General features: G+C 40.9%; 9 protein-coding genes across 9 annotated transcripts; 4 read left to right on the plus strand and 5 right to left on the minus strand.

Moving 5' to 3' along the window:
- NEMIN01_2025 (uncharacterized protein) lies at positions 1–1,487 on the plus strand (the record flags this gene model as incomplete). Its single annotated transcript, XM_051477967.1, has 1 exon — positions 1–1,487. A coding segment is annotated over one exon (1,487 nt), but the record flags the coding sequence as incomplete, so codon positions are not given.
- A 429-nt stretch (positions 1,488–1,916) lies between these two features.
- Positions 1,917–2,576, minus strand: NEMIN01_2026 (transcription initiation factor TFIIF subunit beta; the record flags this gene model as incomplete). Its single annotated transcript, XM_051477968.1, has 1 exon — positions 1,917–2,576. The coding sequence occupies one exon, from the start codon at positions 2,574–2,576 to the stop codon at positions 1,917–1,919; it is 660 nt and encodes a 219-aa protein (XP_051333928.1).
- Positions 2,577–2,605: 29 nt separating this feature from the next.
- Positions 2,606–3,598, minus strand: NEMIN01_2027 (large subunit ribosomal protein L4e; the record flags this gene model as incomplete). Its single annotated transcript, XM_051477969.1, has 1 exon — positions 2,606–3,598. One exon carries the CDS (start codon positions 3,596–3,598, stop codon positions 2,606–2,608), a length of 993 nt encoding a protein of 330 aa, XP_051333929.1.
- An 852-nt stretch (positions 3,599–4,450) lies between these two features.
- Positions 4,451–7,189, minus strand: NEMIN01_2028 (insulysin; the record flags this gene model as incomplete). The annotated part of the gene is made up of 1 exon (XM_051477970.1): positions 4,451–7,189. One exon carries the CDS (start codon positions 7,187–7,189, stop codon positions 4,451–4,453), a length of 2,739 nt encoding a protein of 912 aa, XP_051333930.1.
- A 24-nt stretch (positions 7,190–7,213) lies between these two features.
- Positions 7,214–7,726, plus strand: NEMIN01_2029 (serine/threonine-protein phosphatase 2B regulatory subunit; the record flags this gene model as incomplete). Its single annotated transcript, XM_051477971.1, has 1 exon — positions 7,214–7,726. One exon carries the CDS (start codon positions 7,214–7,216, stop codon positions 7,724–7,726), a length of 513 nt encoding a protein of 170 aa, XP_051333931.1.
- Positions 7,727–7,856: 130 nt separating this feature from the next.
- Positions 7,857–8,213, minus strand: NEMIN01_2030 (uncharacterized protein; the record flags this gene model as incomplete). The annotated part of the gene is made up of 1 exon (XM_051477972.1): positions 7,857–8,213. One exon carries the CDS (start codon positions 8,211–8,213, stop codon positions 7,857–7,859), a length of 357 nt encoding a protein of 118 aa, XP_051333932.1.
- A 211-nt stretch (positions 8,214–8,424) lies between these two features.
- NEMIN01_2019 (uncharacterized protein) lies at positions 8,425–8,706 on the plus strand (the record flags this gene model as incomplete). Its single annotated transcript, XM_051477961.1, has 1 exon — positions 8,425–8,706. The coding sequence occupies one exon, from the start codon at positions 8,425–8,427 to the stop codon at positions 8,704–8,706; it is 282 nt and encodes a 93-aa protein (XP_051333921.1).
- A 59-nt stretch (positions 8,707–8,765) lies between these two features.
- NEMIN01_2031 (uncharacterized protein) lies at positions 8,766–11,480 on the minus strand (the record flags this gene model as incomplete). The annotated part of the gene is made up of 1 exon (XM_051477973.1): positions 8,766–11,480. One exon carries the CDS (start codon positions 11,478–11,480, stop codon positions 8,766–8,768), a length of 2,715 nt encoding a protein of 904 aa, XP_051333933.1.
- Positions 11,481–11,526: 46 nt separating this feature from the next.
- On the plus strand, positions 11,527–12,042 carry NEMIN01_2032 (uncharacterized protein; the record flags this gene model as incomplete). The annotated part of the gene is made up of 1 exon (XM_051477974.1): positions 11,527–12,042. The coding sequence occupies one exon, from the start codon at positions 11,527–11,529 to the stop codon at positions 12,040–12,042; it is 516 nt and encodes a 171-aa protein (XP_051333934.1).
- Positions 12,043–12,181: the final 139 nt, after the last annotated feature.

Consider the following 12,181-nt stretch of genomic DNA (forward strand, 5'->3'; position numbering starts at 1 on the left):
TATTTTCTAAAGACAATCCGTTTGTTAAGTTAGTTAGAAGCCACTTAAAGGAAAAGATTTTGGTATCTAGAAATGATTCTTTCACACTAGCTAGTATAATAGAATATCTAGTTTCTCCTGTAGAGAGTAGAAAAATGTATACATGGGGCGGTATTTTTTTTTATCTGAGAATATGCATTCCTCTTGGACTAGCTAGCCATAGTGATGATATTTTGAGTATCTTGCTGACTTTTATAGACCTGGAGAATGTGCTAGAAAAGGATATTTTTATACAAAATGCTAAGCTTTCTGGTGACTTTAAATTTTCAAAGTTCAAATATTTTAGTTCCGTAAGAAGAATCAATCTAGAAAATGTGTCTCTGCACTCAAACACTTTTAAAGACATGGAGTTCCTCAAAGCACTCAAAGATTTAAGATTCTCTCTAAAGACAAAGCTAGAAGGGAATACAGATGTAAAAGTTAATATAGCCAGTTTAGAATCTTTAACAATAACAGAACTCGAGGAAGAAGAGATTAAGCATTTCCTGCGCTCTACAGACGATAAGTGCTGTCCTCCCAGATTATCAGTTAAAAATGTAAATTTATCTGATACTGAAGAATTTTCTAGATTGTCATATCTGTCTTCTCTTATTACATTAAATTTGTGTGAAATAGTGTTTAAAGAAGTGCCTGACTTTACTTTCATCAAGAAAACTAAGGCAATGAAGTATTTAGGAATGCTAGATATATTCTATGGGTATGCCGAGAAGTACGAAGAAAGCTCATTCTCACAAATTAGAAAAAATGTAAACTACTTAAATCAAAGCCAAACTCAAAAAAAGTATGATACATACTCCGAAAAAGAAAAGAAGATTATTGAAGAAAATAGAAAGATAGGAGAGGCCATTAGCATAGAATGGATTGATGTAAATAAGAATCTTTATCACGACTTGGGAATTAGTAATCTCCGAACAGATGAACAAGCTACTATACACCTTATATTCCCTTTTCTTAAAGGCAATAACTTTATTCTTGTAGATTCATATAATATACAATTCTTTTTAGGCTTTGATCAAGAGTATATATTTATTTCAAGCCATTTAAACTCTAAAAGGCTGGAAAAGGAATGTATTCCTATTATCAGCAGTTTGGAGCTTCCTTTTAGCTCCTGTAGAAGCGTTAAAAACATACATCTATACTTCTATCACGAAAATGAAGTACCTGAGGAATTTACAAGCATTCTTATGAAATCAACTTATGTATATTCACAATCTAGCAATATCGAAAGAATGAATATTAAGCCAGCACATAAAGCCACTATAGACATGAATGCTATTATTGAGTGTGGTAAACATTTTAAAAAACTAAGATCAATAGATATTGAAAATTGCGAAGTATCACAAACATCCATCAAAAGCTCAAACGAAATAGGAGTAGACAATACACCTGAATACGAAGTAAGTAAAATCGGCAAAGGAACATATATATATTTCATCAGAAATCCTTAAAAAGCTCTGATCTATCTCGGTACTACTACTTTACACTAGAGATTCATGCTCATTTTGATATAAAACTCACCACCCATGAACCTTGTTCCTATTTAGCCAATTTCTAGCTATATACACTAAAAATAACTGCTAAATTGGCCAGCTCAGAGTTTAGCAAGCTCCATAAAAAGTTTGCACTTCAATAAATCATCAAGCATTCTCTCAGAATAGAATTATAGCCAAGAAAGCTGCTAAAAATAAAATAGACACAATGGCTTTATTTAATTTCCACAAAGAGCATCTTCAGTGTAGAAAATGAATGAAGAAACAGTGAAATATCTTAATAGTATTCATCAAGCAGTTACTCTCATTCATCTGTCATTTAGACATAAAAAGCCCATAGTTCATAATTAAGCATTATTCACTACCATGAACATTTATTTTCCAAAACTAGTTGTTGTTCTTGTACTCTGGCTTCAGCTCGTACATGTTCCTGTGCGTTTTTTTGTTGAGCGTTGCAATGTTTGCTAGCAGCTCCAGAATGTACGCCTGCGGCTGTCCTGATCTGTCAGCTAAGTCTTTAACAGACCAGTACGGGTACTCCTCAAACGCTCTGAAGAGAATGTCCATAACCTCGGACTGATCGAGTCTTTCTCTCTTTTTCTCCATGAGCATCTTTTTTCTCTTGCGCGCCATGACATCGTGCTCCGTGGCACCGTATCTTTCCATTCTTATGCCGTCCTTCAGACTGTCAACTGCCTTAACATCTTTTTTCACATTGAGAACTGCTGCGCGCTCCTTCTTGTACTTCAGATACTCTGGGGTGATCTTTGGCTTGATGTACACCTCGTCAGTCACCACGCCATCGATGAACGCACCGTGTGGCTTCTGGACAAAAGTGAACATTCCCGTTTTTTCTTCGAGGGGGGCAAGTATCCACTCTCTTGGGAAGTTCTGCGGCCCAAACTGCGCGCTTATCTTCAGCACGTTGCTCTCCCCCACCTCTTCGATGACTCCTATCTCCACGGCCTCCCCGTACTCTTCCAGATACTCTTCAAGAATTCTCGGCGCTTTAACCAAAGTGACCCGCGTGTGTCTTCTCTCTCCCATAAATAAATTTATTAAAGTCATTACTTTATTTAAACCGTGCTGAATAGCTCAAAGTACGGGTTGATTGCTGCAACTGCGCTGGGCTCTGATTTTGTTTTGCCCATCACCAAATCTGGCTTTTTATCGAAGAGTGCTCTCACTTCCTCTGACTCGAGAATGACTCTGAAGTCTGGGCAGCTGAGCTTTGACTCTGGGAGCTTGTATCCGGTCTTCACTGCTACTCTGCCGTCGTCTCCGAATAGCTCTCTCAGTCTCTCAAAGGCTCCTTCAGTCCACATTACAAGTCTTCCCAAGTGGCCTCCTGGGGCCAGCTGCAGGATGTCAAGGCTGTCTACCTGCATGAGGTCTACTCCTGGAATGTTTCTGAATGCTCTGGTGAGTCCCTTGTCCTCAGCGTATATGATAAGGAAGCCCTTTCTCATCACCCATCTTCTGTTTCTTGCCTTTCCTTTTCCTTTTCTAATGTTTTTGCTCTTTTTTACTCTTTCTATTTCGCTGGTCAGAGAGAAGTTCCCGATGATGCTGAGTGCCTCCTTTGCTGTTTTCACTGACTCGAGGCTGTTTTCAACGACCATTGGGATGCTCTTGAGCTCGGAGATCAAGTGTCCTCTGCTTTCTACCAAGGCTGCGGATGCTGTTGCTGCAACGGCCATTGCTGCTGCGTGTCTTCTGGTTGTTTTGTTTGTCTTTCTGTTCCATCTTCTCAGAATGGTTGTTGGACTTGCCATTCTACCCTTTCTACAGAAGTTGGCGAATGCTCCCTGTCCTGCTCTTGAGGTACCTCCTCCAGACACACGAGGAACTCTTGCGAGTGCTCTTCCTGTTCCCCACGAGTGGGCTGAGTGTCTCATACCGGCCATTGGGTTTACTGCGTATGGCTGTTTGCTGTTTCTCATGACCATGTTCTGCACTTTGCACACTAATTCACTTCTTACTGACACTGAAAATACTTTGGGTAGCTCCACCTTCTTGTAAACTGAACTGCCGTCTAATTTGTAGCATTCTACTTGATTCTGTATCATTGCCCTTGTCGTTTTAAAAAGAAAAATAAAATTAATATTTTAGTTTTTGGACAATTTTGTGCTGTGGCAATAATACCGCTGGATGTGCACAAATCTGCTGCAAAAAGAAAAATGCTTTTATGCCTCTGCTGATGGAGAGTCTGTGCACATACTGAATGAACGCTTAGATAATATTATTTTTATCTGTGTAGTTTGAAAAAGAGAGAATACTCTATTGGAGAAGCCAGATGGTTTTGTAGTGTTTAATGGATCATAATGAGCACAGGAAGAGTAGAGTAGTGCAGAATAGACAGCTGTGTGATAATCTTGTATGATAATCATTGTAGAATAAATTACTAAAAGTTGTGTATGCCATTGGTTTGTCTGTTGGTAATACTATTTTTTTATTTGGAATTTAGCTCTACTCTAACTCTATTATTGATGCTAGTAGTAGAGCACTTTGCAGCTTTGATGATTGGTGACAAACAGCCATCAGAGAATAAGTGGTTGGGATTAAGTAAAATATAAAAAGCTGCTCTCCAATAGATTACGTAATATTCTTTTATGGCTCTGAAGAAAAGCAGCTCAGTGTTTTACAGTGATTTTTGGTTGTGTGATAGAGATAGCAGATAAAAAGATACGAGTTTTTATGGTGGTTTATTTTAGACCAAAACAGCAAAATAACCTGCTTTGATCTGAGCAATCCTCTCTAGAGATCTATGATGTGCCATAGATAAAGGAGTTTGGGGCATTATACTATGCATACTATAATACCAGTGCTCATCTGAGCATTCATTCAGGTTGAATCTTGCTCCTACTGATTTTACTAACCATCCCATGTAAAAACGGAGAACAATGGACTAAGCCACCATGCTAAGCAGCCATTGGCTTTGATGCTTGTATTTTTACTATGTTCTCTAGATTGCTCGTATACGCGGTCAAACTCTCTTGCGATATTTTTTCAATCTCTTGGCAAATCAGCTCTTTATTGTCTATGTGGAATCCAATGTCAAGCCAGTAGTTAAAAACTTCCGTGGTGTAATCTTCCAGGTTCAAAGCTTCTTCTTTGATCGCTGCAATGGCGCTGCTCTTGTGCGCCAAGTACTCTTCAGGTGCCATCTTAGACAGTCTGTTCTGAATCTCCTTGACGAACGTGGTGATGCGATTTGCTACGTTTTCGATGTCTCTGGTGCTCTGAACTGTGAAATGGACATACACTTTCTGGAATAAAACCTTGTACGACATGAACACAATGTATCCGTACTCTTCTTTTGTTCTCAGCTCATCAAAGAACTTTTCAGAGAATATTTGGACAAGAAGCACTGCAAGAGAAAACGAGCTGATCAAACTGTCTGCTACAACCTTGTGCACAATTGTAACTGCAATGTTCTGCAAGTCCACTGTGGGCATTTCCAAGCTGCTTAGTTTTTCAGAAAAAACAGGCTCATGTGTTGTAAAAGTGACGTACTTGTTTATCCGGTCAATAACCCGAGAAAACTCTTTTTCCGTTATGTTCCCAACACCGAGAATTTTCACCTGTGCTTTGCTGATGACCACTAGGTCTTCGGGCGAAAGAACTTTTGCTGCTTTCATCAGGCTGTGGATGTCAAAGATGGGATACCCTGCGAGATGGCTTATGCCGCTCACACTGCTCTTGTAGGGAGACTTGCGTGCATCCTGCAAGAAGTGCGAAAGCGCTGATTCTTTGGAAAGATTGAACAGCTGTGTGTTTCTTGCCGTGTACTCTGCAAAAAACTTCTCAATTGCGTCTTCGATAAGAATCGGTGTTCCGTTGAATTTGATCAAAAGACCGTAGACAGACTCTCCTGTGCTCAGCGTGACAATCGAAGATGTGAGGTTAGTCTTGTACTTTTCGTTGAATATTTTTACGAAAGCTTTGAAGTAGCCAATAGCTGCTGCATACACTTTCTCCGATGCTAAGTGCAAGTCTGTCTCCAGCAGTATTTTCACCTGTGCATTTGTTCTGTACTTAGCGTTTTGCACCAGATATCCAATGCACCCAGGCCTCATTACCTCCTTGTACTCCAGCGGTGAGTTTTCTTCTGGATGATCGGGTATGCTGTTTGGGATGGTCCCTAGCTCCAAAGTTCCATCTGACTCTCTGCACTCAGAGACGCTCTTTCTCTTAGGAATTGCAAAGCACCACTCCAGCTTGCTCTTCAGATCGGCCAAAAGCGGTTCATCTATTTCGGGCATTTCTTCGATGAGGTAGTTGATTCCGTATATTTCATCCACTACTATTTTTTCTCTGTTGTGGATGTTCTTTGCTCTGTACAGCACAACCCATTTGCTCTTGTCCAAGGCCACATCCAGCAGCTTGTGGAACTCTTCTTCATCAAATCCGTCCCATATGTAGTCGTATTTCAGGAACTCCTCTGTGGGATAGAACTGCATGGCATACGCAGCTGTTTCAACCAGCTCTAGCGGCTCTGCAGACTCGTTTGTCTCAAATACTTTCTCATCGATCACCCTAAACACTTCGTACAGCTCTTCTGTTGCATTTGTCTTAATCATTTCAATGTAGTGGTGCAAAAAGTCAAGTAAAACAGGTATCTGCGATCTGTTGTCTTCTGCTAGCTCAATTACAATGTATAGCACCGACTGTATGGAGCTATTATCAACGTACACACACATATCTGTGATGATTCCCTCTTTAAGAAGGGTCCCCACAAAGCCTGAGCTTCCTGTTCCGTTGAGAAGCTCTTCAAAGTATGCACAAGACTTTTTTCTGTACTTCGTTATATTCTCGGGAAGGGTAATGCTCACAGTTAGGCTGCAGTGATCAGTATTTAAGTTAACTGCGGGCCGATACAGCACCACCTGATTGCTTACAGCACTGTCAAAAGTGTAGTATTCTATGGATGTAGGCCCAACTATTGGTGGTAGGTACATCGTGTCAGACCACTTGTATGCTCCGTTCTGAGATTTAACCTCTTTGAAGCACTCCTCCACCCAGCCCTGCAGGACATCCAGTGGCTCGCTTCCGTGCACTGCAAGACACATTCTATCAGGCGTGTAGAAACATTTCCAAAATTCGTGCAAATCTTCTCTTGTAGCTGACGCCAATGTCTCCACAGACCCAACTGAAAACTTGCCAGTGGGTAGCCCTGGCTTCGATAGGAGAGAAAGGAGGTGGAATCTTCTCCACTCTTCCGATAGGATATACGCACTGTGCTCGCTGTTCACCGCCTGTATCTCTCTGGAAATTGCATCCTCTCGGATCAGAGGAGATTTGAAGAATCCGCTGAACATCTGCATGCTTTTTTTCAAGTGTGCTGGATCAATGTCGTAAAAATAGTTGGTTACTTCGCTCGATGTATTTGCATTCGAGTTTCCGTTATTGATGTGGATGTACTCCATGTATGCGTTCTCGTCTGGGTACTCTTCTGTGCCCATAAAGAGCATGTGCTCCAGGAAGTGTGCCATCCCAGGATGCTCTTTAGGGTCTGAATAGCTCCCCACCTTCACAGACATGGACACTGCGGCTTTGTCTGCCTTGGGGTCGTGCGACAGGAGAACCCGAATCTTGTTGGAAAGAGTTAGTGCTCTGTACTCGTATTTATCTGCTCTTCCGCCTAGCTTTAATACCATGGCTAATTAAATTTTAAATATTAAATGGGCACGGTGTTTAGTGGGCTTACGAAAGAGGACATGAAGACAGTGAAGAAAACCGGATGCAGGCTTCCGTCTGAGCAGATAGAAATACTCTACAAGCGGTTCAAAGAGCTGGACAAGGAGGAGATCGGGCGCGTGTACATGGATCAGCTGCTCTGCATACCCGAAATAAGCATCAATCCGCTGGGAGAAAGAGTTGTGAGAAAAATATGCGGAAAAGACGGGAAAATCGACTTCAAGGGATTTGTGCTGGCAATTACCGTGTTTAGCAAGTACTCCACAAACGAAGAAAAAGTAAACTTCTTTTTTGAGCTGATAGCAACAGACGGAACCATAACGAAAGAGAGCCTGCAGGACATAGCAAAAGACCTCTACGCGGGCGACGAGGACATGGAAGGGGTCAACCTGGGAATCGATGAAGTGTTTAGAGTGTACGATCGAGAGCACAAAAATTTTATTGAGTGCAAGGACTTGAAGAAGATGGACTGCAATGCTCTGGGAAACATATTTTGATGTAAATGTGTTTGGTAAATAAAATTATTATAGATATTTATTGCTGTAGCTTAAACTCAAAAATTATTGTATTCTTATATAGACTGGAGAAAAGACTGGTTAGAAATGGCTGCACATCCTGCATTTTCTCTCACTTTTCTACACTGGAAAAAGAGGCTGTTTTGTAGTGTAGATACTTTTCCTTTACATTCTCCATTTCATCTTCCAGCTCTTTTATTCTCTTCAGAGACCCCAAGTACTTTCTCTGTGTTTCCAGGAGAATAACTTCTTGCTCCTCCATCTGCCGAGTTTTCTTCTCTCCAAAGGCCATCCATCTGTTTATTTGTGACATGTAGTACTCCTCTAGGTCCTGCACTTGGCTGTGTGTTTTGCTGCTGCGTGCGAGCTCAGACACGCTCTCTATTATTTGGCTGATGACTTCGACTCTTTTTATCTTGTCATCAAGCAAGTCTATGCCGATCTTTAGCTCGCATTCTAATGACTCCATGGCTAAAATATTTTAGAAACATAAATCAGAAACTGGGAGAGAGATGTGTGTTTGGCTGGGAGAGTGCGCAAAGATCTTAATGAAAAATGTTGGTAGATTGTGTCAGTGTAACAAAATGCCAATTAATGTGCGTTATTATTAACACTCCAGAGAATAATCTGCAAAGTAACACGAATAACATGGGTATAAAAATTTAAAATATTAAAATACCATGGCCAAGCAAAGAAACTGCGCTCACCGGAGAGAAATCGTAAGATCGAAAACAGAAGAGTCGATTGATGAAAGAAAAAGAAGAGAGCAGATAAAGAAGGGAAGACACACCGACACGTGGAATAAAAGGGAAGAGATACGCTCCCAGAGGAAAGAGATCAGACAAAGAATACAAGAAAGAGAAGAAGCCGCAGAAAAAGAGCTGACCACCAGCAGAAACGCCAGACTGGCGCTCAGAAGAAAGAAGAAGATGCTCAAAGACCTCTACAAAGAAAAAGAGTAAACACCAGACTATTGCTAGAAATGAGCTCAAGCCAAATAAAATTATTTTTAGATGTTTATTTACTCGTTTTGCGACTGGATCTCTACTTCTATTTTCTTGTCCAGCAGCGACGCATTTATTTGCAGAAGAGTCAGCAGCTCTTTGTTCCTCGTGTATGACAGTGATTCTAGATAGTACCTCTCAGCCAGCCCATACAGCTTGTACTGATGGAAAGCTCTTCCGAGATTGTAAAGCAGTAGACTCAACTTCTCTGTGTAGTTGTCCTCCGAATAAGTTGTCTGCTTCAAAAAGTCTACTTTTAATGTGTAGACTATGTTTTCATTTTTGACTGATGTTTCTACACTATTTCGAACGTGATCGTAGTTTGTTTTTACGTGCTCGGAATAATTCTTAAGAATTCTGATTCCCTTGTGTATGTATCTGTCACGGTCTACGACCTTTCTGCTTGACGCGTGCGTCAGAAAAAGGGAAGATAGTGCAACTGCCCTCGAGATGCCCAGCAGTGTGGTATCTACGTTCTGCAGAACTGATTTCTCCACTGCCTTTTCCAGCCTGGCAGCTGTGTCGGTGTATATGAAGCTGGGCATGTAGGAGAAACAGAGAATAGTCAGAATGTGCAGCTGTTTTACTCCAGTCGCATGGTGTTTTCTTCTGAGGTTCCTCTGCACGTTTTTTTGGAACTTGTAGTACTCTGATCGCTTATGAAATTTTGGAATTTGGTTGATAAGAAAGTAGCTGAGATAGTAGAAAGACGTAATGTCTACGCTCTCTCTAACCGCATAGAACCTAATGATGTAGGTGATGGCAAAGTGCAGAGACTCGAGATCTTTTGCAACATGTGATAGACGAACCAGCATCCAGAGCAGAGAAATGTACTCGTCGGAAGAGCTTCGCAGTATGTGGGAAGTAAGCGCTTTTTTCAGCAGAAGTATTCCTATATCGTACGACTTATCGTAGTACAGAGCTATGATGTACTTGTACAGAACATCGTGCCACTCCTGCACGCTCAGCCCGCCGAGCAGAGAAGCTATGACATCGTGGTATACCTTTTTAGACATTTGGGGCCGGTCTTCGCTGCCCTGATTGAACACATTCCCTAAGTCGTTGATTTCGTGGAGAAGATCAAAATCTCCCTCAAAGTCTTTTGTGCTAATTAGCTGCCCAGCGGAAACACATTCGTTCTCAAAAGTGTCTTTTCTCTTCTTTTTTTTCTTGGTGAAGACAAACGTGTTCTTTAGCAGAAACATAATCAGCTCCTGTGCTGAGCTTATGAAGTATTTTCGCACACTCGTCTCTGTCATTATTTTCTCCTTCTCGTATATGTGCATAGCCTTGTACATCAGCGATCTTATTCGCATGCAGTCTATCTGTTTGTAGAACAAAAGCCCATTTCTTTCTATTCCGGCAGTGGCCTGTGTGGTTTCTGTTTGTATTTGCAGAGCGTACTCTAACGCCAAGTCTATATTTCCTGTTTTCTTGTATATTTCTGATATTTTCATTTTTACCTCTTCCAAAGAACTTTGCAGAGAGTCTGACACGTCTTTGTAGCCGAGTATTGACTTGTACTGCATAATGCTTTTATCATAGTCCTTCAGCTTGTCGTATACCAGGGCAATTCTTTTTTTAACATTCGTCGCTTCTTTTATCATAGCATATCTTATCTCTGTGCTGTCTGATGCATGCACCTCTTTGTTCAAAAATATCTCTGAGCTCTTATCTATCAGCAGGAGAAGTTTAAGCGCTACTTTGTATTTTCGCATTTTGATAAGAATGTCTAAAAAGTATCCAGTAAGCACCAGATGGATAGGATCGGCTATCACTGAAGTGTTGATGGGCACGCTGATAATGTCTGACTTTCTATTGCTTTCTATTAAAATGTTGAAAGAGCTGTCCATGGTGGCATTGTCTCTACACACGCAGAACGGATGGTTAGTGCACGCGTGGCATTTGCTACTTATCTCGGAAATTATGCTGCCAAAAAAAAGAATAATCTGCGATCTGGTGCATACAACCTCTCGTTTGCAGTACTCCAGAGAGTTTCTCAGCTGAGAGAGCAAATGGCACCTGTTCTCAACAAAAAGCAGGTCGATGTAGCCAACAATAAAATCATCGGCAAGTGTTCCAAAGACCTTTTCTTTGTCCAGCATTTTGCTGATAAGATCAACTATTTTCACTTTGTTCTTCAGCACTCTTATGTGGCCCAGCAGCTCAGAAATAAAACTAGCAGGAAAGCCATCCTCTGCGATCATTTCAGCTTTTATTTCAAATATCTTCTCAATGTTCTTCTGCTGCCTGTATATGCCCAGGAGCTCGTTTAGTGTTTCTGGTGTGTTTTTTATTTTTTTAATTCTTTTCAGAATGTATATCTGGTAGTCCAAATCATTCTCGCTTTTCTTGTACTCGTATAGCTTCTTCCACAGACTGATGTCTGTCCTTTTTATGCTTGCTGCGATAAGAAACGCATTGAAAGATTTTTCTGACTCTCCCTGCTCTTCGTATATAATGCCAAGCAGGTAGTACGCGCTGTCGAACATGCTGTTGTATGTGAGCGCTTCTTTGATCTTATCAATGGCAGAGAGAAACTCGCCTTTGACATACAGCTTATTGGCAACACCTAGAATATCCTCGGCAATATGCTTATCCGTTGTTTTTCCTTTTTTCAGCCTTCGCTTCATTATTCGGAGAGACTCTTCTTTCTCTTTCCGGATGTACTCCTCGAATCCCGTGATTTCGTCTACTGCAGGAGTTTTCGAAAGCCAGCTCAGATAATCCATAGACAATAAAATATTTTAATGCGAAAATATTTTAGTTCTAGAGCCAATGACAAGAGGTGAGAAAATATTTGTGTTTGACTTAAACGGAACTTTGCTAACAAGAGTCAAAGAAAACAAAGGAGAGCATCTAAAAGTAAGAGATGCAGATGAGATACTCCCTTCTAGAGGAGACCTGATATACATCAGACCGCATTTGGACGCACTGGCATCATACTTGCACGAGAACAAGATAAAGTATGTCCTGTGGACCACTGCGATGGAGCACAACGGAGTCCATCTGGTGAATGCAGTGAAAAAAAGAGGTTTGGACAAGTATCTAGGCACGCTCTTCCACTCGCACTCTACGCCTGTTGTGAGCCATCCATTCAAGCGCGCAAAGAACATGAAGGTTATTGCAGACCTATACAACACAGAGATAGAAAATGTGTTCCTAATCGACGATGAGATAATAAAATGCGTGCCAGAGTCTGCCTACATACCCATCTCTGAGTACAGCCCAATGAACACAAAAGACGACGCACTTCTGCAGATAATAGAAACCATCAAGGAGCTTGCACAGTAAACGGCTTCATTAGAGCTGAACTATTAAAATACCTATGAAAACCATTCAGAATAAAAACAAAATGTTTTAGAATTAAAATGTGTACAATTTCCTGTGCTTTTTGCGAACTTTTACACTTAAAATTTATTTCTCAAAATAC

This window comes from Nematocida minor, assembly GCF_024244105.1.
Source record: "Nematocida minor strain JUm1510 chromosome Unknown 7887, whole genome shotgun sequence".
NCBI lineage: Eukaryota > Fungi > Microsporidia > Nematocida > Nematocida minor.